We start from the raw sequence: 27,502 nt of genomic DNA, 5'->3' as shown, positions 1-27,502 counted from the left end.
AGGTCATCCAGCTTTGTTTGTAAATGTGTATTTTGTTTCAACAGAAACTCAATGTTGATTTCCTGTTCTTGTATTTTATTTTCCATGTCATTCACAGCTTCTTCTATGCCTGTCATCTGGATCTTCTGTTGTTGCAGGTCCATATGTAACAAGTCTATTTGTTTTGTAGTTTTTTCTATGAAAGTGTCTATTTTAGTATCCATTTTATCCATCTTAGCAGTAAGTTGCTGGACTATAATTATCAGAGACTGAAGTTCTTTCTTGATGCTGGAGTCTTGAGAATTTGTCTTACTGGAACTCATTTCAGACTGATAAACTGACAGGAAAATTTCCAAAGTAATTTCTGACAGGAATATTATTAAGATTTCCTTTCTTTTTTAGATATAGTTCAAGAACTATATAAAACAAACATATTTAGAAAGAAAATTACTTCAAGAATTAATTTTTTAAGTAATTAATTCCTGTCAATGTAATGAAATTGGTGGAGCTGAAGAAATCTGCTGCTATCCTGTGTTCATCCTTGGCCACGCCCCTCCCCCACCCCATTTCTAACTGTGCTCAAATCAGTTTTTGAAAGTGATGTTGCATATCCATCCACCTAGAAAACAAATGTGATCCACAAACTTGGGACCTCAACTTTTTACTTAAAAAGCTTACTCTGTCTCCATTTGAACCTCTTAAGGTTGAATTGAGGTTCTTAACTTGGAAAATTGTTTTAACAGCTTCTCATTCATCTGTTATGAAAGTATACGAGTTGTAAACCTGTATTGAGTCAACCCTATCTCACTTTTCACAAGGATGTGGCTTCTTTGAGATCTAATCATTGAAATTGTCTCAGAGTTGAATCTAAGCTAAACTGTTTATCTCCTGATCTTCTTACGTGAACCCAAGTCTGACGAGTTGACCTACCACTGGATCAGTAATCAAGGAGCCTCAGTCCTCATCACTGGCAACAGTGGGGGATGTACATTGAGAGGATGACAAGTGCACACAATATTCCCAGATGCTGCTCTTTGCAGCAAGTACAGTTTCCCTTAAGAGCACACAGAGACCACAGTCAGTCCGGGGCTGGTTTCTCCCTCTTTCTCCAGATCTCCCAATAACACTCCCTACTGGCACAGCTTATAGAGTTGAGATTTCAGCTGAGTGACCAAGCCAAGACCTACCAGCACCCTGTGCCCAACCAGTGCTTTGTGCCCCTGCCCAAGTAGCACACACACACACACACACACACACACACACACACACACACACACACACACACACACACACTCTTTGAGGTTTGATTTATATACACACACACACCTGGGAGAGGCTGGCACAGGTTTACTAGCTATGCCTCCTTCTTCCCAGAGTATAAGGTAGTTATCACTGCAACCAGCCAACTCTTTATCAGCTACTTTAAGGCCCTTAACAAAGGGTTTCCAAACTTATTGTGTAATATAAATATTAACACACATGGTAGTTTGACCAAGAGCAAGGCATTAGGAGTGGCCCACACAGTGTCACCAAATAAATATGCAAGTATTCTGAAAACTTAAATATCTCTACACAGATCAGCCACAATGAAAGGTTTAATTATATTTAATAATTAATAAAAGAACACGACATTATTAAATATAGATTCACAGTGAAATCAGAGTTCAAAATCACAGGACATATTTAAAACAACAATGAAGGACAGCCTCAAATAAATGCAGATATCTAAACTACGTTTCACTATATTCCTGAGTGTGTCTAAGAGAGTTACTATACCCTAGAAACTTACTTTTAGGGCAAGGCAGATGTTATGGTGAATGGTTCTTGTCAAGTCCAAGACCGAATACTGAATGCACCGTCTCACCAAGAGACTTATCAAATTAATATCTCAAATACTACTGCTGGGATAGCTTGCAGAAGGACATCATTTCTTGTAATCTGACTCTATCCCTGGTGAAACCCCCACTGTTGAAAGCTTGGAAGTATTTAGCATCTAACCGTGAAAGTACACAGGCCTCAGATCTTTGGCAGATGTGGGAAGTCAGAAAGCAATTGCATTCCTTCATGCTTTCAGAGGTAATAATTAGTTCACTCTGAAGACGATACAGAAAACTTCTAAGCATAGACTCTCTGTCTCTCGCTGCATTGAAAACTGAAAAATAGCATTTTTATTTTGTAGCCATAAAGTAATTTAATTTCAGCTATTTTTCTGAAGATAACCTTCTGTATCCCAGTTTCAACTGTTTAAATGTGTGCATTTTAAACTGTTACAATAGTGCATGTACATTTCTGTTCTTTTCCAATAGGGCACACTGTGGATGCATTTCATACACTTTATAAAATACCTTTTCAACACGTCTGTACAAACCAGTTTGATATACACATGACATACAGTTCTAATACATTTGTAATACAAGCATTTTATATAAATCATTTTGATAGTCACCAATGACATATAATTATTTACAAAATTCCAGCTAGCTGGGCTGGCAGTATCTCCTTTCATCACACCAAGAATAAGGGAGGAAAGATTCTTCACTTAATGTCCATAGGCAGCTCAGATACTACCGAGATGAAACTAGAGCTTTAAAGAAAGCTGATCTGTTTGAACAGACAGCCAGTGGCAATATTGACCATTTCCAGGTAGTTGTCTCATAATATTGCTTTTTTGCTACACTCCCGTAATAAGCCATTTCCAGTCAGGGTTTGGACCCATTCCACAAGGACTTCAGCTTCTTCAGTGGCTTTTTGGTAAGAGTGAACTCTAAGTATTCTAGAGGCAACATCTTGGTCATCATAGGATCATAGGAGGTTACTAGACTAATGGCCCTGGGGCCCTTACAAGCCTAGCCAAGATTTTATCCCCAAAAAGAAACCTCAGTCAGCACCTGTCACCCCTGTCAATGAGGGACACAGGTGGAACCCTTGTGAAAAATGTGTTGTTTCCCATTCACTCATCAAGATTGCACTTGGAGGGTCAGCCAGGTACTCAGATGTGTATGGGAAGTCTGTTCCAGAGACAGGGCAGCCTCTGGGAGATAAATCTGTCTCTTCAGCAGGTTTTGTTGATGTCATATATTAGATTCAGGCCTTTTGAGTGGGTAATGTGCGAGGAGTTAGACTTACAGCTATGGAGCATCTCTATCTGGTAGGGCATGGTCCGAGATTGCCTTGTAGGTGAGACACAGATCACCTCTGAGCAATACTGAGTAGAGTGATAGTGATTTGAGCCTGTCTGCATAAGACAAGTGTTGGGGGCCATGGAGTCTCTTTGTGAGATATTTCTGTGGCCTTTCCAGTTGGTACAGATTTTTGGAGAGGTACATATCAAACAGGGCATTATACTCAATTATTGGGCTAGTGAGGGAGGAGTATAGGGAACTAATAACCTCCTTTTTTCTGGATGCAATCCTTTTACTTATGAGATGAGCTAAGTAAAAGGCTTTTCTGACCACTGCCACTACATGACGATTGAATACGAGATCATCAACCTGAGTACCCAGGTCTCTCACCACACATTATGCACTAGGAGGTTTGCTGTTGATGTGGTAATCAGAAGGGGCTGTGTTTTTGCTGAATGGTATGATACATTTTTTTGCGTTTAGCTTGAGGCCATGACTTTGGTACCAGTCATTAGTTGCTGTGAGGCCCTCTTGTAGGAAGTTAACATAATTTGGGGAGTCAGTGACAGCACCCAAGCTAGTCATCTGCAGACTTGGTCAGCCACAGGCCTTTTGTCTTTGCCTGGACCTCTGAGAAGTAGATGCCAAACAGTAGGGGGTCCCAGGACAGATCCCTGGGGAATGCCACTAGTGACACGTCTGCTGTCTGAGGTGGAGGTGCCAATTTTGACCTTGAGGGCCCTGTCAGTGAACCAGTTGGCCACCCACCTGATTAGATAGGGATTTATATCAAGTTGCATTAGCTTTTCGATGATGCCAGAGTTGGGGGACTGTGTCAGAGGCCTTAGCCAAATGAAAGTAAGCTGTATGTACTGACTTTCCTTCATCCAGGGCCTTGATGACCGTCTCAAAGAGGTTAGCCAGGTTCAGCAGGCAAGATCTGCCCTTGACAAATCCGAACTGGTTGGAGTCAAGTGCTTGGAGATTGCCTGTGTCCTTGTTTGAGATCCATAATAATATGCTCCATGGCTTTACAGATGAGACTTGTCAGGCTAATGGGGCAATAGTTTCCAGGGTCAGTAGTGGCACCACCTTTGTGCAAGGGGATGACAGTGGCAGTTCTCCACTCCTCTGGGATGAAGCCTGTACTTAGGGTGCTCAGTGGCAAAGCCGGTACGTGCTGGAGATAGTGCAGAATACAGCATGGGATACTGTCAGGTCCCATGGAAGCTGAGTTTTTGCCTTGAATAGGGCCTTTAACACTTGATCTACGGAGATGTGAGGTGTGGGGCAAGTATCTGGGATGTCCTCTCTACAATGAGAAAAGCATCCAAAACTTATAATCCGACCTTTTATTTCCACAAGTTTAGCGCTTTTTTCCCTCAGTCGGGACTTCCTCAGAACAAATAATATAGCACACACATCTTCTTTAATACCCTAAAACAACCCCACCCAATTCATTAATTAGTTTATTACACTGACCAGTCCCAAGTAAAATGTTAATATGCATTTGAAACCAAAATCAATATATTTTTATATTTCAACATCATAGTGCATTAATCTCATAACATTTCCTATGCTAGTGTTTTAAGTATTAGAAATATGTTTAAACTACCTATATAAATAATTTTTCTAAAGAATACACAAATATTTAAAATCCTATAAACCACAAATGTGTATAAACTATTGTATGTATAAATGTATATATACCTTCGATACCATAAAAATAACAATGTATATTAATATACATTCTAGTGGACCTAAAGCATCAATTTAAACTTCACTAAATAACTAAATCCTACCACACACTATCCATTGCTAAAACATTAATAAATTGTTTTTACTACTAGTACTCTTTGAACCAACTAATTCAACATTTTAAAATCACATTAACCTAAAATATGTTTCATATTTAATACATACATAATATTAATTGCCTCATTGATGCCTGGGAAATGGGTGGCATTCAGTCTCAACTGCCATCTCAGTTCACATAAATCCAAATGCAGGTCCAAGGTACCTTTTTCAACAACCTTAATTTGTTGCAATACCAAAAATTTGAAGTTGTGGTCATGGCATTCCTGAATATGTCTACTCAATGCATTCGTAATTTTTGCATTCTTTATATCATAGAGATGTTCTCTCATTCTATCCTTAAACTTTCTACATTTTATTGGGGACTGGTTAGTGTAATAAACTAATGAATGATTTGGGTGGGGTTGTTTTAGGGTATTAAAGAAGGTGTGTGCGCTATATTATTTGTTCTGAGGAAGTCCCGACTGAGGGAAGAAAGTGCTAAACTTGTGGAAATAAAAACTTGTGGAAATCAAAGGTTAGATTATAAGTTTTGGATACTTTTCTGGTTGTGGAGTGGACATTCTTCATTGGTTTGTCATTTTCGCATTGGTTACCAAGTATCTGGGATGTCAAAAGGGCCTTTGAGGGGGACAGGGGCTGAATTTTGCACTGGACCTATCTGCTAGCAGGTTGGCTAAGTCAGACAGGATCAGTGTAGGTGAAACTGTTAAGTACTAATTCAGAACAAACCTAGGCTTTGCCATGGAGGTTCCTGACATAGCTGAAGGCTTCTGTGGTTTCCCTTTGTTTCGGTGGCTAGTTTCGATTCATAATTGGCTTTGCAAGTTTTCACTAGTGATCTAATTTGCTTGTTGAGGTTGAGGAGGGGTTTTTCCAATTTGAAATTTGTTCCTTTTTGCCTTGGACAACAGTGTCTTTCTTTTGTTGTAAAGCCTTTTGACAGAGGATGCCCATCAAACAGGTTCGTGTTTCCTTGAGGTGTACTCTGTATACACTTTTACAAAGCACCACGAGCTACAGTCTTTTCCTGGTCCAGAACAGGCTTTGCTGAGACCATTCTCCAGAGGCTCCTTGAAATCTGTTTGTTGGCCTTCTCCCTTTTACTTTTCCAAGCTATTGTAATCTACCTATTGTAATCTACCCATTTATCTTTAAGTACTGCATTAGTGATCTGTGACTGAACTTAATACAGTTGTATAAGTAAACTTACCATCACAATAGATGCTCTAATAGATCACTGTTGCAGTAGCCCCCTCTCCTGCCAGCCTCCTTCTGTGCTTGCTTTCTCTAGCCAGTGTGGATGTTTCACACTTTTGTATATCATTTACGGTTTCATTTGTTTCTTAACCTTGTTCTGTTAGGTCTTTCGCCTCCCTCCCAAATAAAAAATATATATACTTGAAGCTTTTTGCACTCCACTTGTCCTTATATGGAGCTCTACCTGAGCTCCTGACAGCTGGAACACATGGAAGGTGCTCTTTAGCTTTGAAAGCTGTTTGGCCCTCAGGGGTAGGACCTATTTAGCTTAGGCTACTGCAACAGCGATTTGTTAGAAAGCATCTGCTGTTATGGTAAGTACACTTGCACAACTGTACTTTCTCTGCTACCCTTTGGACTCTCCACTGCTCCAAGGGTATTCACAAAGTGTCAGGCTCCAGTAATTATTTATTGCAGACTTCAAGGCATTCACATTTTTCCATATTCAGTCCCAGTGTCTTATCTTTACAGATTTTTTCCAGCTGTCAAGAGTCTTTATCAGCTGTTTAGAATCTTCAGCTTGTTCTGGGTTTTCAAATGAACTTTTAGAAATCTTCTCATCCATTCTCTTAGGATTGTTTCTGAGAAGTCTGCCGTATTCTGCCCTGAAGAGAGACCTTTTTTTTCTGTAGACAAGGTAGATATGTTTCATCAGTTCTTCCCAAGTTCTTCCAGCCAAAGCCAGGCATCTGCAAGGGAATGTCTTAGGATTAGGGTTTATAGCATCAATGATTCTCACGCTTCCTCTGCCCAGGCTCCACATGTTGGAAGTCAGGTGGTACATCTGGTCAGACTGGACTCCGCATCTTTACCCTTTGTCTTTTCAGATTCCTATTCTGGCAGATTATATGGTGGGTAGACAAGATCTCGTGCAGTCCAGTTCTCTCATTCTCACTTCCAGCCCCTCTCCAGATGCATCAGACCTGGTATGGGGAGCAGTTTCCAAAGGGCTGAAAATGCAAGCTAAATGTCATAGATGTTGGCATTGATCAGTGCTTTGAAAGACTTAATGCATCTCTGCTTTCCTGGACAACTGCAAGTTTACACAACACCTCAGTGTGTGATACATAAACATGGGGTATCAGATGAATACACTTTTTGCAGACCTGCTATGAGAGCCTGAGAGATAGCAACTCAGCTCAGTTTGAATCTGCAAGCTGTATACATTCCATCAGAGCCAAGCATTGTTACAGACAAGCTAAACAAGATTAGGACAGACTCTCACAAATAGAAACTTCATCCGAGTGTCTTCCAAGAATTGATTCAACTGTGGGGAACACCTCAAGTAGATCTTGTTAGACTCCTCTCAGAACAGACAATTAAAGAAATTCTGCTCCAGCACTCTGCAAACAGGCTGGAAAGACCAATGCTTTTTCATTCCCATGGGCAGGAATGCTCCTGTAAGATTTCCACCCTTTCCACTGGTATCCAGAGTTGTTCTAAAGATCCAGAAGGACTCCACAAAAATAGTGGTGGTGACTCCATTTCAGGCCATTTAACAGTGCATATCCATTCTTTTCAACCTGGCCAAGGTGAATTACCAAAGGCTTCATTACAGACTGGATTTGCTCACGTAAGGCAGGGTTTATTTTATATACAGCAACCTGAAAACTCTTCAGTTAATTGTCTGGATGTTAGAATCTTCATACCTTTTAAGCACCCTTTTTTTCTGAGGAAGTGCACCAGTACTAATGGAGTAAAAAATACACCAATAGAAAATCATATTTGAAGTTTTTAGAGATGTTCTAGTTGATGCCAGTTCAAGGAACTGGACCCATTTCAGGCTGGACTGCCTCTGGTTCTTGATTGTGTGAGTTACTGTCCTGTATACTCTTATTCCTCTGTCAGGGTATACTTGTAAGGCATTTTTGCTTGTCAACCCCTCCCCACATGGGCGCGCGCACACACACATTTCTAACCATGATCAAGTCAGTCAGTTTTTGAAAGGGGGTGTTTCCTTGTCATTCCACCTAGAAAGCAGGTGGCTTCTCCTTGGGATCTTAACTATGTGCTTGAAAAACTGTTTCATTTAAATCGGGTTATCGGGCTGAATTGACGTTCTTGACATGGAAGACTGTTTTACTCTTTCCTGTGACTTCTACTAGCAGTGTATTTGAGTTGCAAGCAAGTACTGACTCAACTTTCTCATCCTTTACAAGGACAGGATTTTGGTGAGAAGTATCCTTTTATACCTAAAGTGGTCTCAGAATTTACTACAACCAGACTATTAATGTCCCCACTTTCTTCCATAAACCAAATGAGAGAAAGAGACAAGATTCGTCAGACTTTGGATGTCCACAGACAGCTAAGATGATGTCTAGACAAAACTCAGCCATTCAGCAAAGCTGGTTGGTTGTCTCCCATGAAGGTAAGAAGAAAGGACAACTAGTGTCAAAGCAGACTATTCCCAGATGGCTGTCTCATGTTATTGCCCTTTGTTATACTCACCATAATACGAAACTTCCAGGTAGGGTTAAGAACCATTTCTCAGGGGCTTTGGCTGCTCACTGGCTTTCTGGAAATTAGTGGATTCTAGAAGTATTATAGAGGTAGCAACTTGGCCCTCTGAACATACTTTTACAAAGTACTGCAAATTGGATTCCTTTTCTAGGTCCAGAAAAAGCTTTACTGGGACCATTCTTCAGGGTCGCCTGGATTCTTAATTTATTTTTCCTTTTCCATTCTTAGTTTCTACGTTAACTCAAATAGCTTAGACTATTGCAACAGTATTCTAAATGTTGAATATAGTATAATTGTGAAAGTAAGCTTAATAGTAGATGTTCTAATAGATAACTGTTGCAGTAACTGCTCCTCCCTCCAGCTCCATTGTTTTTCTTTTGCATTGCCAGAGTGTGGTTATATAGACCATTGTGTGTATAGCTCTTGCCTCCCTTTTTCCTTGGCAAAAATGATTTGACTAAATTGGCTGTCAAATTCTCTATATATTAGAGCTCTCCTCAAGCTCCTGACATTTAGAGCACATGGAAGGCATCCTCAAGCCTTGAAAGTTGGCCGATTTAGAGGATCAGGTCCCAAAGATTTAGACTACCGTAACAGTGATTTACTAAAACATCTACTGTTAAGATTAATTTAATTTCCCAAACCAGAGTAGGCAGCAAAGACAGCCACAGACTTGAATAAATGCCAGAACTCACTTTGTAAAAAGCAGGTTTAATTGTACACAGTAGGTAAGCGCTTTCACATTCCGCTTCATCAGACTTTCCGAAGGTCTGATGAAGCGGAATGTGAAAGCGCTTACCTACTGTGCACAGTTAAACCTGTTTTTACGAAGTGAGTTCTGGCGTTAATTCAAGTCTGTGGCTGTCTATGCTGCCGACTCTGGTTTGGACTACTACATATACTTTGTTTTGGCAGCAAGACTCTTATCTTGTGGGGTGTTGTGTTCTTTGCTGATTGTATAAATTTAATTGCACAACTTTACGTTGTACCCCTATCTAATTATCTATTTTACGTTAAACTTTGTCATTCCCAAGAGTGATGTAATATCCAGGCAAGAACACCCATTGTGCATGTCACACAGCTCCTGTCTACACATTTTCATTTTTATACCGTCTTCACCAGTCTATTTCATACTCTTTTAGTGGCCAGTACATGAACTCATCCACCCATCAGCTAGGGTGTTTTGTTCTGTCAGTATTTCTTAAAGTCTCTCCTATAAATATCTTGTCTGGTCAAGTTGGGCAAAACCAGCATGTTTGGGTCATGCCTTTTTCATTTTGTAGATTCTACATTCTACTTTATTAACAGTCTGGTACTTGCGTATTATCGCAACCAGATTTTCACGTTTGCGAATTTAGAATACTTCTGTACAAACGAGGCCACAAACCACTGTAAGGTGATATTTAGGGTCTGTTTTTTATTTGTTGTGGACCAGCTTTGCATTACAGGGTCTGTGAAGGGGAAGACAAACATTTGAGGAAACCTGCTTCCTGTTTTCAGAGTGCCTTACACACGCACGCTTGAATTAGAATGCCTGCTGTTGTTCTGACAAACGGATTCTTTTGACTGTGTGGAAGGAAGCCTTCGGAGAAGGCAAAGGCAAGACCCTGTAATGATGGTTTTGGTCACTTTTTTTTTTGGGGGGGGGGGGAGTACTATTTGTAATGACATCTTCAGGTCAAAATTAAAAAAAAAAAAAAAAAACTGCTAACAGCCACAAAGTACAGAAAGAAGTGCATTGTCCGGCAATAAGATGTTTTGGGAAGTGTTCTTACTATGTGTGTAATCATGAAAGTGATTTTGAGTTTATCTGTATTTGTAAAGTATGGCCATGGGGACACTTTGTTAGCACCTTAACTAAATTATTGACTGGAGTTTGTGTAACTCAGCACTTTACCTAACCTAAGAAAAGCAGCAATCCTTGCCCTTGACATATTTACAATCTCCTATTGTCGCAGGGTGTATTTGGTGACTCGCTTTTCCAGTAGCTGACATCGTCTTGACAAATGCAGGCACTGCAAAGCGGAACACCACTGTGTAGTTTCAGGAGCAAAGAGCTACAAACTCGCACCCTTTCTCCTCTTCGTGGCTCATCCCCACATTGACAGAGTAATGTTTTCTTCTTCACAGTCATCTTTATAGGTTAAGCAACCTGTTTCTGCACACACACAAATTATGGCAGTGCAGAAATCTGGTTGCGATAATACGTAAGTACCAACAGTCTTTGCACTTGCATCTGATTTATATTTGCACTTGACACTAGTCTGTATCATATCACTACTTCAGTCAGAGCATCATCTCTCCACATTTCTGTTCAGTCAACAGATGACACAAGGACTTTTTTTTTCATTTCTGTTACTCCAGATTTTTGGAGTATCCAGTATGGCCTCCTCTCCTGTCAACTAAAGTGTAATTGACAAAACTGATATAAATGTCACAACTTCAACATTCTTATCACATTTAGCCATCAAGTAAAACAACATGCCTTTTAGAACTAAGCAAACCCTCCCAATAAGGACAGTCTAGTTTTCATTTAAGTATATGCTTTGGACTTTTCCTAAAATAATAGCATTCTGTGTTAACTGTCCTACTGCTGCTTCTCCCCTTTAACATGTTCATGCCCCACTGCAATCATTCACATAAGCACAATTTTATCCCTTATTAAAGATTACATCTAACAAATGAAGCATTTGATTTTTCCTCCATCTATTTTAACTATGAAATATTTGCTCACCTTCAGTAGCTTTAAGCAATCTTCTCTAAATCATTTATAGGTGACCCCACGCTTTTACCATATGAGCAGCAGTCAGTCATTTCTTTATAGTCCTTATTGTCTTGAAGGTTTCAATCTTTCAGGACACACAATCATAATGCAAAGGAGGAATGTGTCAATTGTGCATTGATTACTTAACCCAACACATATTTCTGCTGTTTCAGTTCCATATGATGTGTGTACTAGATGTGCCGTTTTTATTCAGACACTTGCTAACAGTTCTGCAAGGTAAGTACTTCACCATGCATATTCAAATGTGAAAGCAGAATCTCTTCAAACTTATTATTTATAGCTCCAGTCTCCAATAATTGCATATGCTAGCTAATTTGTAGAACAGGCCAAAATAACTGTGTTTTTAAAATGTTTCCAGAACGTTTACTGTATTACTCAGTTCAGATATTTACTTAATCATAAAGTTAACTTGCCATTGTGTATTTCATATTTTTACATACAATTCACAATCTATTGTGCTGTTTATACTTCTCAATGTTGCAGTTGAGAGTTTACTGCCATTTTCATATGATTAATCCTACTTCCATATTCAGTGATTTTAAATTGTTTGCAGTATGTGTTATAATTAGCTGCAGATCTATTCAAGCCTCTTTGCAGTTTACTAGCTGAATTTCAACACACAGTTTTATCCTTCTACAGTTTAACTTGCCCATATCTAAGAGAGACTTTCCCACTAACCAAAAAGAAAAATTAAAAAAAAAATCACCTATCCTTTGACACATCAGTTAATACAAATAGTGAAAGACCGAGTTAAAGCCCAGTCTGTGTGGTGAAAAAAGATCAAAATAACCATTCAAAATTTCAGCACTACCAATGCTTAAATTACAAAGCTAGTCTAGATATTAAATATCTATTATGTCCCTTCACGCTAACAAATTAACAACAATACCGTATGTACCAACGGAGTGGAAGGGGATCTGGGATCACAAGTAGACTGCAGTCTTAACTTTGACCACCGTGTGTATACTGTATTAAGGAAAGCTTTCTGTGTAGCACCTGCAGTAATTGGAGAAACCTCAGAGGTTTCTAACAAAGATGACCAAAGGACTCCAGCACATGCCTTACACAAACTGACTCAAGTCCCTGTCCCCAATACTCTGTATCTTATAGACTCCTTAGAGGAGACTTATGCCTGGTGTACAGATGCAATCTCTGACCCAAACCTATTGAATCTGCTGCTCATCATAAATCAAACGGATTAGAGCTACCCATTCCAGGGACCTAAATATGGCCTGCGACATGAATAGAATGTGCTGGAGGGACAGATTTGTCTCCAAGCAACTGCCGCGTCTTAAGACTAGCTGCCAGTTCATGTGAAGCAGAGCACCTCTGACACTGTTCAAAAGGAACAGCTCCTTAACCCGTTGCACCAACTGCCAGATTCCAACTAAACAATAATAAATGCTAAAATAATTAATGATGATAAACAATATTTCTACCCCTCAGTTTTCAAATTCAAAGTTTTTCACAAACCTTCCTTACTCTGCAGTATCAGCTCAGTTGCACCCAAATTCTCTTTTTAAAAATGTACAAAATAAGTAAAAGCTCTTCTTGGAATTTCTAGAGACCTCTTGCATATTATTCTCCCAAAATTATTGAACATAGGAATCCATGTACTTAGTAAACTTCTAACAATTGTAATCTCACACCACCAAAATATTCTGAAGAGTTTCAAACATACTTTAATAATACCGCTTGCTAAAATCGTTAACCATCTGCTGCTAATGATTTTCATCCTATTGTTAATGTTTGTCCACTGACCAAAATTCTAGAAAAACTTGTTTATAAACAAATTAAGTAATATAGATGCAAGGTGTAATTAAGCAATAATCCAAAACTATGCATGGGTATATCAGGATTTATCCACCGTTGATGTGGTTTGATCAAGAGGGCAAAGCTTGAGTGGGTAAATCCTGATGTACCCACAATCAGGAGTGTATTATTGCTGTTATACAAAGACATTATTTAACATACTATTCCTTGTATGAGGGTGCTGTAGTGTTCCTCTGCGTTCGTCCTTGTTTACTGTTGGACTCTGCATGCATATAGGACTTAAGTTCCTAAGCTTGCACAGTACAGGCAAATCATTTTTTTTTAAATGGCCAAGATTTTATAAGGGACAGTGCAGAAATACAATGAAAATCAGATGTGTTTCTGATTCTTTAGTTTTGTAAAATGTACCCAATTTTTCTTGTATTTTGCTCTGTCCTCTAAGCATATGACAAAATGTCTGGCTGCTTGATTGTAGTTCAGTGGACGGACTTTTTTCTTTTGGTATGTGCTCAATTTACAATGGATGTGCCAGTTGGGCTGTCCTATCAACATGCTGGTTTTTGAATAGCAATGAGAGATTATTCTATAATCACAAATAACATGGCTTTGGACGTCTTTGCAGTAGTATTACTGCATTATGTACAACAAAATGGATAACAAGAAACTCACAGGTACTATTTCCATCTAAAGCCTGCATGCTTCAATATTTCCAGGTCTACTCTATCACTGTTAACCTAATATGACCGCATGCTGGGTGGTAGAGTTTTACAGAAAAATATGTTTCATAATGCCAGCTGAAGCTCTGTCTTTGAAAATTTCAGCTGGAAAATAATTCCACCAAAGAAAACGCTCACAACAGTTACCACTAAGATGAGTAATACGTCTGTCACAACTTGTGCAAATCAAATTCCTGAATACTTTTAAAAAATAGATCACTTTAATACATAGAATGCTCTTCCATATTGCAATTTAGGCCTAATATTTTTATATGATTAATACTTCAGGTTATGTTTAAGCAATTTCAATAATTATTATTTAGTTGCTTAGCCAATACTTTGCCACATCCAATACAAACCTAATATTTTTTGATACTCTTACATTTTGTGTTATACATAACAGCAATTGCAATAAGTATCATAATTGTTCATTCTTGACATTTCAGAATGCTTTCACATCAGGTTAAATCTCTGCTGTATTCCATTTCAAAATTATGATTAAACTTTTTGTGTGTTTGTTTAATGCTTCATATTTATGGTATTTGAAAAATTGTGAAAAGTATCCTATGTAATCATTATACTTCACCAGTTCAGATGGAATATTACCATTTACATATGTCAATTCTTCACTATATACCATATTAGTTGAATTAGTGCAGTGTATTATCTCTCAGGCAAATGATGTAATAAGGTTATTTAATACAGTCAGTCTCTCAAGGGCATTACTGTTAATACTGCTCTATCTACGAGGTAGTAGGAAATTGCTTACCAGACAGCCATGCCAAAATTTGCTCTGTCAATAATACTGTGGGTAAACATTCTGCCAGACTTTAACTCATTATTGAAAACAATCCCTATTGCATTGTCCAAATATTACAGTGGAACAATTCTTTCAGGGTATTTCATTCCATGGATTACACACACACAATAATTTCTCCTCCAAATCTTTCTCCTCCTGCATTTCATCATCAGTATCGTTCAGTCTAACCACTGCTGCAGCCTCTTGCTTGACTTGTCTTAATTAGTCTTTGTGGCAGTTCCTTTATCTTTGTAATCACTTTCAGATGTTCAAAGTCACACCTACAGTCCAAAATGCTTTTGTAATGTAATGTAATGAACGTCAGTTTTATACTCTGGCCTTTACTCTTGTTTATTACTTCTAGAAATCACAGAAGATTATTGAGTCACCTGAGTAATTGCATTGTGCCACTGATATATTTCTATCAAGTTGACAGTTACAGGAAAACTTGTTTTTTCTAGTAACACATCAAAAACTCAGTCAGTGTATGTTTATGCTTCCCATATCTGAGATGTTATTTCCAGATTTGGAAATACTTTGCCTTTACATTCCCCACTGAATCTTCTGTGAAGCCTGTCTATTCCAATATCTTACTTTTTACGCATTTCACCAAGTCTGGTCATTCCTCTTTTCCAGGACACCATGTAATCCCCAATTTTGCTATTGTCCTATCTTCCATTCCAATCAGTTCTTCCAGCAGAATGGTTTGCTGTCTCTGTTACTGTTTCTCATATCTCCATTGTTTGGTATTTAGCACATCCCCAACCATTTTCTAATTAGGCAGGCTCCTGTACTCTAATCACTTCCATATGTTTTAAGTATGCTATAAAAGAGCCTGTTAAGTTCCACTTCCACAGCTCACGTCTTATGGGCCTCTAAGCTGTCCGTTACCTCTGAGACATTTCATCACAACACTTTCTTAGCTACTGAGATGTAATGATCACAAAAACAGCACGTTTGACCTGCTCCAAGTCATGACTCGTGACACCACCAATTGTGCACTTTCAAATATACGGTCTGTTTCTTCCATCAGTTAATAAGTGACACCTTCACTCCTTTACACCAACTTTGCATTGCATTAACCACTGTTGGATTACATGTTAGCAGATTTAATTGGAATTACAGAAGGATGCAAGAGCCAACTGACTTCTCCAAAGACTACAAGACCTTTACATTTCTGATTTATTTTCTATATGCCCTATATGGTTTTCCTGTAACATATATAAGTTAATTTCCTGTTGTGTATGGTATCTCTAGTTTGCATTTTGAGCTATTTATTACCATGTCTTAGATGTGCTTGATTGAAACACTCATTCCTGCTTTTACAACTATTTTTTTCTCTTTTATGGTCTGAGGCATTCATTTTTGAATGTATTTCCATTGTCGTTTCTGTGGTTAATGTACTGTGTGATCCCTTTGAAGATCTAGCAATACTGTGGCAGTGCATTTTTTTTATTTTCTAGTGAAGCATGTTATGTCAGAAAAAAATGCCTCTCTTTCAACAAAGAAGATAAAATTTTATTTCATTTTTTTTCTGTACATTCTGTATTGTGAACACAAATGTATTCTGTTTTAACTAAAATTCTATGATCATCTTTAGGGGCTGGGATACCACCTGAAAAACTTGTAGAAGCTCATGGCACATTTTCATCTGCATCATGTCACTTGTGCTATACCCCATTTCCAGCTAAAGAGGCACAGGTGAGTCATTGTACACCTTATTTCCTTGAAGTTTTATAGACTATTTCGGAAAGCAAATGTTTGAGTGATTTTGCAGTAATAGGCATGACCAATTTTACTAGTGAGGCTGATATACCTCTGTTTCTGACCCTCTGAGAACGTTCTACATAGAGGCCTTCAGTTTCACTTTCTTTGTGTAAAATTATCAGTTCTCATCTTGGGACCTGAATACTATTTTGTCAGTTACTAGACAGGTTGATACCAGAGAATATTTCACTAATCTTCTGTATGAGCTAGAAACAAAATGGGATTGCATCCAGTTACAAGCATGGTCTCTATGTTGAGACCTTCCACGAAAGTCCATTTTGAATTGAATCAAACTCTGACTCCTGCAAAGTTTTTTTTTTTTTTTCCCCCTGCTAAAGTTAGCAACCTACCATCACAATTTACTGTCACTGTTAAGTTGCAAGTTGGGAGAGATGGAGGGACAGGTCTGGCAAAATACCTGAAACATTTGGTGGGTAGGGTGGAAACATGATAGCTGGGAATAAATACAAGAGAAAAAAAAAACAGAGTGCTGAACTTTGGATGCAATAATCTAGAGTTAATATGCAAATGGCATGACGGACTAGATCATGAAAATATCTGAAAGTGGTAATAGCATCAATAAGTCACCAGGGGAAAAGTAATGGAAAGGTGCAGTAGAATCAGTAAGATCCTGGGATACTTAGGAAGATGGACTCCAGTGATATAGGGTACCATAACAATCTTGTTGGTCATTAATATGGTCTCTCTGTGCAGTTCTGGAGGATAGCATAGTAATAAAGTAATAACATTGCTGGAAAAGTTTCAGAGGAACGGAATGACACTGGTTAAAACTGGGTTGTGGGTGGAAGAGTTTAAACTATTCACTAAAGAAGGGTTGGGAGGAATATGAGTTGGGTACATAAAATTACTAAATAAGACTGTGATGGTACAGAACTCCAAAGAAATGACAGGGTATAAGAAGGAGCATTTTCTGTGAACAAAGGAACCTAATACTTGGCCCAAGGATGTGATAAGTCACAGACTTGGGTGGTAGATGTTTGAAATATTTTGTGGGTTTTGGTGGTTTCAGGTGAAACAAAGGCATCATTTAAGATGCTTTGGGATATATGGAGAGGACGAGGGTGGGAAATAGGTGAGGCAGCTGTAGAATGCTAGCTGGACACACAAGGTAAACTAGACTGGTGATTTTTTTCTTCTGCCAGCATTTATGTCATAATATATTTAGAAGAATGAGCTCATTTTGAGTCATTTTGCAGACCTCCAAAGTTAAATAATGAAGGCTATCCTTTTTTTTTTGTTTTGTCATCATATATTTAGAAATGTGGCTATAACTGGTATAAGTATAACTTTCTGTGTTTTCAAGACTTGTGACAGCAGTAATTTTGTCATCTTCCATCCCCTGTGTTAAGGACTGCCTTACAAACCATACCACTGACAATACAGTAACCACACACATGTATAAACACACACACACACACATGCGTGAGACACACACCCACGTCTACACATGCGCACCCTGCTTGGCCTTGAGTGCCTCACAAATGATCAGTGCTTGAGCATTTTATTACCTGCCATATCCAAAACTGTGGTGGTGGTGGTGCTGCGGTAGTGTTGTTGCCTCACAGTAAGATGTTGTCCTGTTCGATTCTCAGCTAGAGCGTCTTCTGTGTGGAGACATGTGTGAATGGGCGTACCTTCGTTGAAGGTTGTGCATTAAGGCCGGCAACTCGGCACATAAAAATCTTCTGCCAATCATTAGCAGACCGGAGTTCCACTGTTGCGACCCCTAACCGGGAAAAGCCGAAAGACACAACATCCAAATAAGATTCACACTGTACTCCTGTACAGTAAAGCTGTAACTACTGGTTTCCCAAGGTTTTTGCATCTCGCTGTCTGACTGCTTTCACAGCTACCTAACCAGCAGTAACTGTATTATGGTTAAAGCTGTTGCATTCATTACACAAGTACCACACTGCCATCAGCCAGATCATTTTGCATACCATGGTCAAAATTACTTTGCAGTCTTAAAATGATTCACCTATATATATTATGAATTTATGATACCTATATCTTAGCAGAATCTGTCTTCAAAAAGAGAATGCCAGCAGTTATAATTTAGTTTTATACAATAGCTCTTCTTCTATACATCAAAGCATAGCAAGCCAGAAGCTTTTGAAATAGAGTACAGCATCTTTTTTCCTTAAAGAAGAGTAGGTAATACAGTTTTAAATTAAATACTTGAACAAGTATACTCCTGCCCAGAGAAGTGTAAAATAAAAAAATGTGAACAGATAAGTAGTGTAAGAAAACCAAATAACATCTATCTGATTCTGACGCCATCATTAAATGAAAATAACTATAATCTAGCTACTGCTGACTTTAATGACTATTTAGCAGTTGCAAAAGCCAATCAAACAAAACCTGTAGACCTGAGATCACTGAATGTGGGCAGCTGTCTGTTTCTCCTCATCTGCATTCCATGTAACGATTTTCTTCAGTACTGCAAACCTTGTTAAAAGTCTATCAAACACTCAAGATCAAGGCACATACTGTGACTGTATTAACTGATGAGCTGATTTTCAAGAGAGACAGGTTTCTTTGACTCATTTCAAGACAATATCACGGGATTTTCTCAATACTGGAAAACATTCAGTTTTATAGTCCTAGACACATCTCCCCTTTCTATATTAGGTAAAGACATCCTTGAACCTTCATCTCCCACTTGGTTAAAATTTTAAATCAAGATGAATTTTCCTAGAGCAAAATTGTTTCGTTAACCAGAAAAACAGCTAACCAAAAATAAGATAACACCGCTTTTAACAGAAGTGTTAGTGTGAGGAGCCCTAAAGTATAGTGGTGTATGTGCATGAATTAGTTTCACAATTCAAAGCTCTGCTACATTTCTGATGGGGAAAAACATTTATTCTGTACAGCTTATTGCATTCATATCTTTGTTGTGTCTTTGAAAAAAAAGTTACAAGTTTTGTACAACTTTTTGCATTTTACATGTTTAATACATCTTTACTGAAAAACATCTTTTGTTGGGAGTGGTTGTACAGTGGCTTACTTAGGAAGATATTATGGGCACTGAACTTCAATAAAAGATCAACCCCCCCAGCCCAAAAGCAGAATAAAAAATATAGTACCGTTTCATTGAACAGCAGCTGCGTCCTGCCGCAGTTATGGAATGCCAACCTAATTTTTGCTTGATGTATCAAACTTCAGTAAAAGAAAACTGTCTACCCAGTCTGAAAGCAGAATTAAAAGTACTGCACGATTTCATTAAGCAGACAGCTGATGGATGCACACTGTGCTGTGTTACTGAATGCTGACTTAACTTTTACTTGTTACGGCACTTGTCAAGAATAGAATTGTTAACAATAGTCAATTGTTAGTGCAATATGTTATAGCTATACCATTTAGCTTCTCCAAGATAGGTCATGCTGTTTGTCCTTCCCTGTTTACTAAAGCTGAAAATTCAGGCTTTTCTTAAAAAGGTTCAATGAGTTTTTTTTTACTTCACCTGTCTGTTTCTTCTAAGCAGACTCCACTTATATGGAGCAACTGCCATTCATTTTTTAATTTTTTTAATAATTTTTTTCTGGCATCCTTGTGAAATATTTTTTGGGATGTCTGTTATTACACACTTGTTGCTGACCTTCCTTCTGTAAGAATGGAAGTGAAACCAAACAGATGCCAGTATGCTACACTTGCGCAAACTGACCAACTCCTAATCATATGGAAGATGTCCTCTTCCCACCGCCAATTCCCAGCTACCCCTGTATCCTCAGCTTTATAACATCTTTTCCCTGCCCCTTTTACATATGTTACCTGTACCCCATTAAAGAGGTGTAGTAACAATTTTTATAGTACTTCCACAACTCCACTAAGCCTTTTAGAACAATTACATTATCTGCTCTACTGACTAACACTCAATTTCTCCTCAAATACTGAAGAATACTTAATAAAAATCCACCAAAATTCACCTCTGAGCTTTTATACCAGATTTAATAATCCACACCACTAAATCATGTTATAATCAAATAGTCAAGAAACCTGCTACTACTACACCTTTAGAATATGACTCTTACCAATCTCAGAAACTTTTATTCGACCTGGCAGTCTTATCATAACCTGTACTTTACCCTAACCCAGATTCCCTCCATGCTCTTATGGCTGACCATTGAAGATGAATGCCTTCCAGTAACGTTAGTGAATTTTAGCATTTGTACACCTTATCATTCAGAGCACATCTCTCACACTTCCCACTGTTACTTTCTGGGGATATTCAGCTAAACACTGGACCTCAACACACATATTTACAACACTGAACTTGCATAGTGTAACCAAGAAATGGACTCTTATTTGCAGATACACAACCACATAGTCCTAGGCACCTTAGAACCTTGATTAAAAAGAGACCTATACCTCTGTTACTCAAAACAGCAGTACTTCTACTGATAGCCAAGTAGGATCCAGAGCAGGAGGGGAGTACTTACCTTAGTCAGGGCACAAAGCAATTTACTATCCAAGCTAATCCATAGTAGTAATGTCAAAACTGACATAGACCTCAACTGAACTCTCATTCATACTAACCTTTTTGGCCAAATTAAAATATATATTAGTACAGTATATATGCCACTTCTTTCAAGTATTCCACTTTTTTTAAACAATTTTAGATAAAATCTTAACTGTGAAATGTAATAATCATGTAATAATGTCAACCTGGACTTTTTAAGCCCCACAAATCAAACTCCATGCACCGAATTTGCATTTGAACCTACACATAATTAGTATAGGGATTAGACTGCACACTTCAACAAAGGCTCACTCCTGGATATTATGAGTTTCTCAGTACAAGTTTTCTGTCATGTCATTCTGTCAGGGACCATTGCCCAGTTCTTACCTCTTGGAAACTTAGCACACCCAAACTTCTATCTAGTTACATAACTACCTGAACAGTCTCAGAGGGCACTGAATAGTCTCTCATTCAGGTACTCTTAAATAGCCTGCTGTATGCTTCCAGTTATCCAGATAAATCTTTTTCTGTATGTATTAACACATATCCCTTTCAGAATGAAGTAAACCCACTGGCTCCTTCTGTATTAAGTCCCTTAGGGACTAAAGTTTCATACTTTAATATAAAATAGATTATTTTGTAATAATTTAAGTTTCAAAAGAGAAGTGTTTTACCTATGCACCTTAACCTGTTCCAATGTACTGACCTGAAGTCCCTTCACATTACTACCATGATATTCTTTTAAAATGTGCAGCAACTGAGCTCTCCATCTTACATTTCTTTGTCCCTAATATGTTCTAAAATTCTAACTTTAAATTCCCTTTTACTTTCCCCAACATATTATTTATTACATGGGCATCTAAGTGAATAGACAATCCCCTCAGTATCCCATCTAAAAATATTTTGTCTCATATTTTTTCCATTAATATTTGGGAACAGCCTGACCACAAAATTACAACAGGAACACCTTCCACAAGGAAAAGGTCCCTTTAAGACTACTTCCCCTTCCAAAATTAACCTTATGAGCTACAACTCTACCTCTGTCTATCATATCTCCTATAGTTTTTCCATGCTTGTATGATACACAGTGTCTTCCAGAATATCACAAAATTATTTTTGTAGTACCAGAAAGCCCCCCCCCCAAAAAAAAAGTTAAATGATTGCACAAGATCTATACTCTCTATAACTATACAAGATCACTCTCCCCTGCCCTGGACAAGTGCCTCTGGTGTGCAGCTGGCCATCATCCGGTTAGGACTGATTTCCATTCACAAGTTCACTGGCTTACCCCGCTGGAAACTAACAGTACCCTGGACCTAATATTGATGACTGCCTCCCTCTATTCGTTCTGGATATAATACCTGAGAGTATGTCCTATGAATGCTTCACCTTCTGTACCTTACAAACACTGTTTTTGTATTCTTTGTTTTTATTGCCCTGCTAACTGCCTCCTGCACATTATTGGAGGCTCCGCACTATCTCCATCTTCTACCTGCTCTGCTGTTCTCCCCACATCTTCCTTTAACCAGACATTTCTTGCTCTTAGAGACCCTATTTCTCTATGCTCTTTATCTCTACCTACCCCTCTCCTTAGCCTGCCATTTCTGCACTACTTTTTCCTGCTGACCTCTGCTATTGTTTTGGTCTTTATTCCTGTGACTGTTTTTCCTTTTCCCTGCAGTCTATCCTGTTCCAGTCTCTCTCCCCTGTATCTGCTCTCTATTTCTCCTCTTCCTAATACCCCTGGCTCCTCTTACATTTCAACTGTATGCTCTCCTGATGGTTTTTCATGGGTTCTGCAGCTCCTGCTGATGGGACTCGTACCATATCTCTACCCGCATATTGTAATTGCCATTTCCCTGTGCTGCTTTCACTTCCTCATGCTGACCTCCTTCCCCTTTTACCCAGCCTGTTTTTTCTCTGGTTGCTGCATTCCACTCACTGTCCTGTATTCTATTTTTTCTTCCCCCCCTTGGTGTACTCTTTTTGCTCCCTCCCATATAACCTACCTTTGCATTTATTCCTACTTGTGTTATTGGACTGTGGCACACACTATTCCCTTTGTTCTGATCTCTAATTCCTCCTCTACTCCCTCCCTTTGTCTGAACTCCTGTTCCTCCTCCTCTACTCCCTCCATTCATCCTGTATAGTTTTGTATATACGGCTTCTAAAGCCCTATGTGCGCTCTTTTTCTTGCCATCTTTGTTTGTTCACTCTCCCCTGCCTTGGACAAGTGCCCCTGGTGTGCAGCTGGCCATCATCCAGTAAACGTTATCTACACTGCAATTCTGTTTGTGCGCTGACCTTAGCTCTTGACTGTGAAAGTATTACATTTAATGCAGAGCCATTGAATCCTTGTTGTTGTACTTGTTGTTCCATGGCATCTATCTGGTTATTACTTGGTTACATTAGATTTAGCTTAAACTCCTCACAAGTGAACTGAGTACTTTATTTCAGGCTATAGCAGGTGTAGTACCTTAGAGTTGGTTAAACATGGCAATAGCAGGTGTAGTACCTTAGAGTTGGTTAAACATGGCACTGAAGTAAACTGGTGATGCATACAGGCTCTCTAGTTGTCTAACTGCTAATATCTACTGAAAACTTAAATAATGCCTCATCCTAGATTTGTGCATGTAACTGGGTTCTTCATCTGACTACAGCGGTCGCAATACCTTAGCGATCACTTTTAAACTACAGCGGTCGCATTATTTGGCGATTACAATAATTCATTTGAAATCTTGATTGCCCTCTAGGCTTTAAATGCTGCTTGCATTGTCCTAATGACATTTATGGCCAACAGTCAATGATTTTAGCTTTGGGAAGGGGTGTAGTTGTAATATTCCATTATCTGGCTCCACGTGACCAGATTGGCGTCCTTATTGTACATGCTTTCAACTTCTGCTGCCTTGTTGCCGGTCTGTAATGGCTTTTATGATTTCTGTATAGGTGTGATCTGTAGCACTCCTAAATCAGCTCCTGTGGCTGAATGGCATCCTTTTTTACTGCTGCTATCAGCCTTTTTCTCTGCCTTGTGATCGGCTGCTACAGACCGGGTTTACAAGCTAACCTGCCTAAATGCTTTTTTCTGCCCTCTAGCGACCTAACAACAACACAGGTCTGAAGCGCATTGCCATTTTAAGCTAGTTTATCCTGTGTTTTAGTAAAGGTTATTACACTACCCTGCGGTGGCTCTGTTTTGTTTTCATTTACTCACCATTTCATTTGTGTATGGGGATAGCAAGTGCTATTAGTTGTACTTAATATTTAGCTTTATTTCTACCGTTTATTGACCAAAACATGACTACAAATGTGTTATAATATGTTTCTATTTCTATGTTCTTAACTGCCATTTTTTAAAACTAATTGCTGCTTGAATGTCTGTCTACATGTATAGCTTCCCTTGCAGAAACTGCTGTTTATTTGTTCACCTATATATTCTCTAGACTGCATATCACTTCTAGAGATTTTACTGAATGGTGCTGTTTGTCATTTAACATCTCCTGCCCATTGTAATGTGTCTTGATTACAGCAATTATTGTTATTGCTCCAAAAAGTATGTTCTTGAGAAAAGGCTCATTGATTTGCATTGCTTTTTGTACTGCATTTAAATGTCTTTTGTGTTACTATTGCACAAACATCTCCCTACATATTTTTCCCCTGCTAATCAGTACTTTCCCTAGGCCTCACCTGCATGCTACCCACTCACCTGAAACAGTCCCACGGCCCAACCTATACACACCCTACGCGCTCCCATACTCAACCCCCCCCCTTCTTACTCACACACATTGCCAGCCTTCACTCTCAAGGTTTTACTAGTGCCTCAGTCTCTCTCCTTTTTTTATAGGTTAGGACAGATTTCCATTCACAAGTTCACTGGTTTACCCCACTGTAAACTAACAGTACCCTTGACCTAATATTGATGACTGCCTCCCTCTATTAGTTCCGGATATAATAACGGAGAGTATGTCCTATGAATGCTTCACCTTCTGTACTATACAAACACTGTTTTTGTATTCCTTGTTTTTATTGCCCTGCTAACTGCCTCCTGCACATTATTGGGCCGCTCCCTAGTATCTCCATCTTCTACCTGCTCTGCTGTTCTCCCCCATCTTCCTTTAACCAGGCATTTCTTTCTCTTAGAGACCCTATTTCTCTATGCTTCTTATCTCTACGTACCCCTCTCCTTAGCCTGCCATTTCTGCACTACTTTTCCTGCTGACCTCTGCTATTGTTTGGTCGTTATTCCTGTGGCTATTTTCCTTCTCCCTGCAATCTACCCTGTTCCAGTCTCTCTCCCCTGTGTCTGCTGTCTATTTCTTCTCTTCCTGATGCCCCTGGCTCCTCTTACATTTCACCTGTAAGCTCTCCTGATAGTTTTCCGTGGGTTCTGTAGCTCCTCCTGGTGGCCCCGCTCCATTCGCTACGCTCACTTTGCTCCCCTAACCCCATTACTACCCACCCCATTACAATTACATTTATAGTAACCTGTCCCTCCCCTTCCTGTCCATACTCCACTTCCTGTCTGCCTCTACTCCCACCCCTTCTGACATTATCTAACCAATAACACCTCTCCTTCCTGCTCAAACATCCCACCTCTGACATATCATTACTTATTCTTCTTCCTCTACACCCAACCTGTTTGTAAATTATAACTCACTCTTATAACCTAATTTTACCATGCTCCTTCTATTCCTCTCTTTACCAATCGTAACACTACTCACAAACCTTACATGCTATCATGTAGACATTTCCCAACCTTATCTAATCTCTCCTACCACATCTAGCATGAAATCTTTCTCTTCCTCCTACCCTGTCTTAATCTCTCCATTTCTCTTCAACCTCACATTATACCTGACATCTACCCCCCCCCCCCATATACCCAAGTCAAAACTCCACCACCTGTTTTTCTCAGTAACCCGCTCTAACACAGTCCCCAGCAACTTACTTCTTGCTGGTGACATTCATCCCAATCCTGGCCCTCCCTCCCACACCCTAAACCCTACAGCCACATACAGCCCCTCCTCCCGTACATCATCCCACTACCCACTCCCTGCTCAACCTCCCTTAAAACAAACCTCACAGAACAAACTCTTTTCTATCTATGCACTGAATATACAAAGCCTCACAAACAAAATCACTGAACTACATGCTTGGATAGCTCAAAACACCCCATATATCCTAGCCCTTTCAGAAACCTGGCTAAAACCTCACATAACTAACAAATATTGCCACCTGGTTACAACATCTTTTGCTCTGATAGAATCAACAAAAAAGGCGGTGGTGTTGCCATTCTCCACTCAAACAGCCTAAACCTCTCCACCATCAACACACCTACTCCTGATTTCCACCCAGCTGAACTCTGTTATCATTAACTGCCATCTAAACCCCATAAGACATTTGTCATTGTCTCCATTTATATTCCCCCTGGAAATAACATTCCCATCCTTGAATCCATCCTCTCTTGGTTCTTTCTCAACATACCCTATGAAACTATCATTTTAGATGACGTTAACATAGACTGGTCGAAACTTTCCACTAACTCCCCACTGACCTCCATCAACCTCTATGGATTCCACCAACTGATATCATTCCCTACTTACCTACACAACAACACCTCTTCCTTTTTCACCATTGACTTGCATACTCACTAACTCTCTCAACCTTTACCACAGTCCAACTACCTTACCAGACTCTGAGTGACCACCTTCCTACTAGCATACTTCGCCACTCTCCACAAGCAAACAAACTCCATTCCTATAGAGACTGTCGTAGCTTACATAACTTTAATTTGTCTGAATTCAACTCGATCCTCTCTAATATTAACTGGTCCATCCTTAAACACCTGCCTCTGAATGATGCTGTTCACAAATTTAATAGCATATTCCTTTATATTCTCAGCTCCCTAGCCCCTACAAGACAAATTAGAATCAAGGCTAGCTTTGCCCCGTGGCTCTCTAAGGAAACTAAATCACTCATGCAAAACCGTGACAAAACCTGGACAAAGACTAAACAAGCCTCCCTTCTTAAATACAAAGAACTTTGAAATCTTGTCAAAAGAAGTGTCTGTAAACACAAAAAATCTTATAACTCTCCCCAGAATAACTGTAAAGCACATCCGCAGAAATTCTGGTCCACCTTAAAGAAAATCCTCAATCCAGGTTCCCCCTCAAACCCCTCTCCTTACCCAAACAGCCCACTAGAAACTGCTACATTTCCCAATAGACACTTCATTGAAACTGTCCAGAAACTTACTCCCACAAGCCACTACACAAACACCACCTATGTCCTCCCAAGCCTCTAAACAGTAATCTCTTCTCCTTAAAACCAGTCCCAACCTCATATATAAAGTCACTCCTTCTAAAACTAAAACCTTGCTCTCCCTCCTCTGACAACCGACCACCCACTTTCCTCAAAGTAGCTGCTGAATCCGTTGCTTATCCAGTATCTATCTTGATAAATAGATCTATCCAAAAATCCACAGTGCCAGATATTTGGAAATCCTTCTTCACCACCCCATTGCATAAAGGGGGAAACACTACAGAACCA

The 27,502-nt window shown here is 39.1% G+C and overlaps 1 protein-coding gene across 3 annotated transcripts in view; it reads left to right on the top strand.

Annotated features, from left to right (window-relative positions):
- The window catches only part of LOC122815557 (NAD-dependent protein deacetylase sirtuin-3-like), a 994,530-nt gene that overhangs the window by 765,193 nt on the left and 201,835 nt on the right, over nucleotides 1-27,502 (top strand). For all 3 annotated transcript variants that reach the window (XM_044088148.1, XM_044088146.1, XM_044088147.1), the window contains one exon: nucleotides 16,310-16,410. In XM_044088148.1, coding sequence (XP_043944083.1) covers nucleotides 16,310-16,410 — 101 coding nt within the window. The remainder of the gene's footprint in view (nucleotides 1-16,309; nucleotides 16,411-27,502) is intronic.

Source organism: Protopterus annectens, chromosome 11.part0 (assembly GCF_019279795.1).
Source record: "Protopterus annectens isolate FY-2018-M chromosome 11.part0, PAN1.0, whole genome shotgun sequence".
Classification (NCBI taxonomy): domain Eukaryota; kingdom Metazoa; phylum Chordata; order Ceratodontiformes; family Protopteridae; genus Protopterus; species Protopterus annectens.
This window is presented reverse-complemented; position numbering and strand designations above follow the sequence as displayed.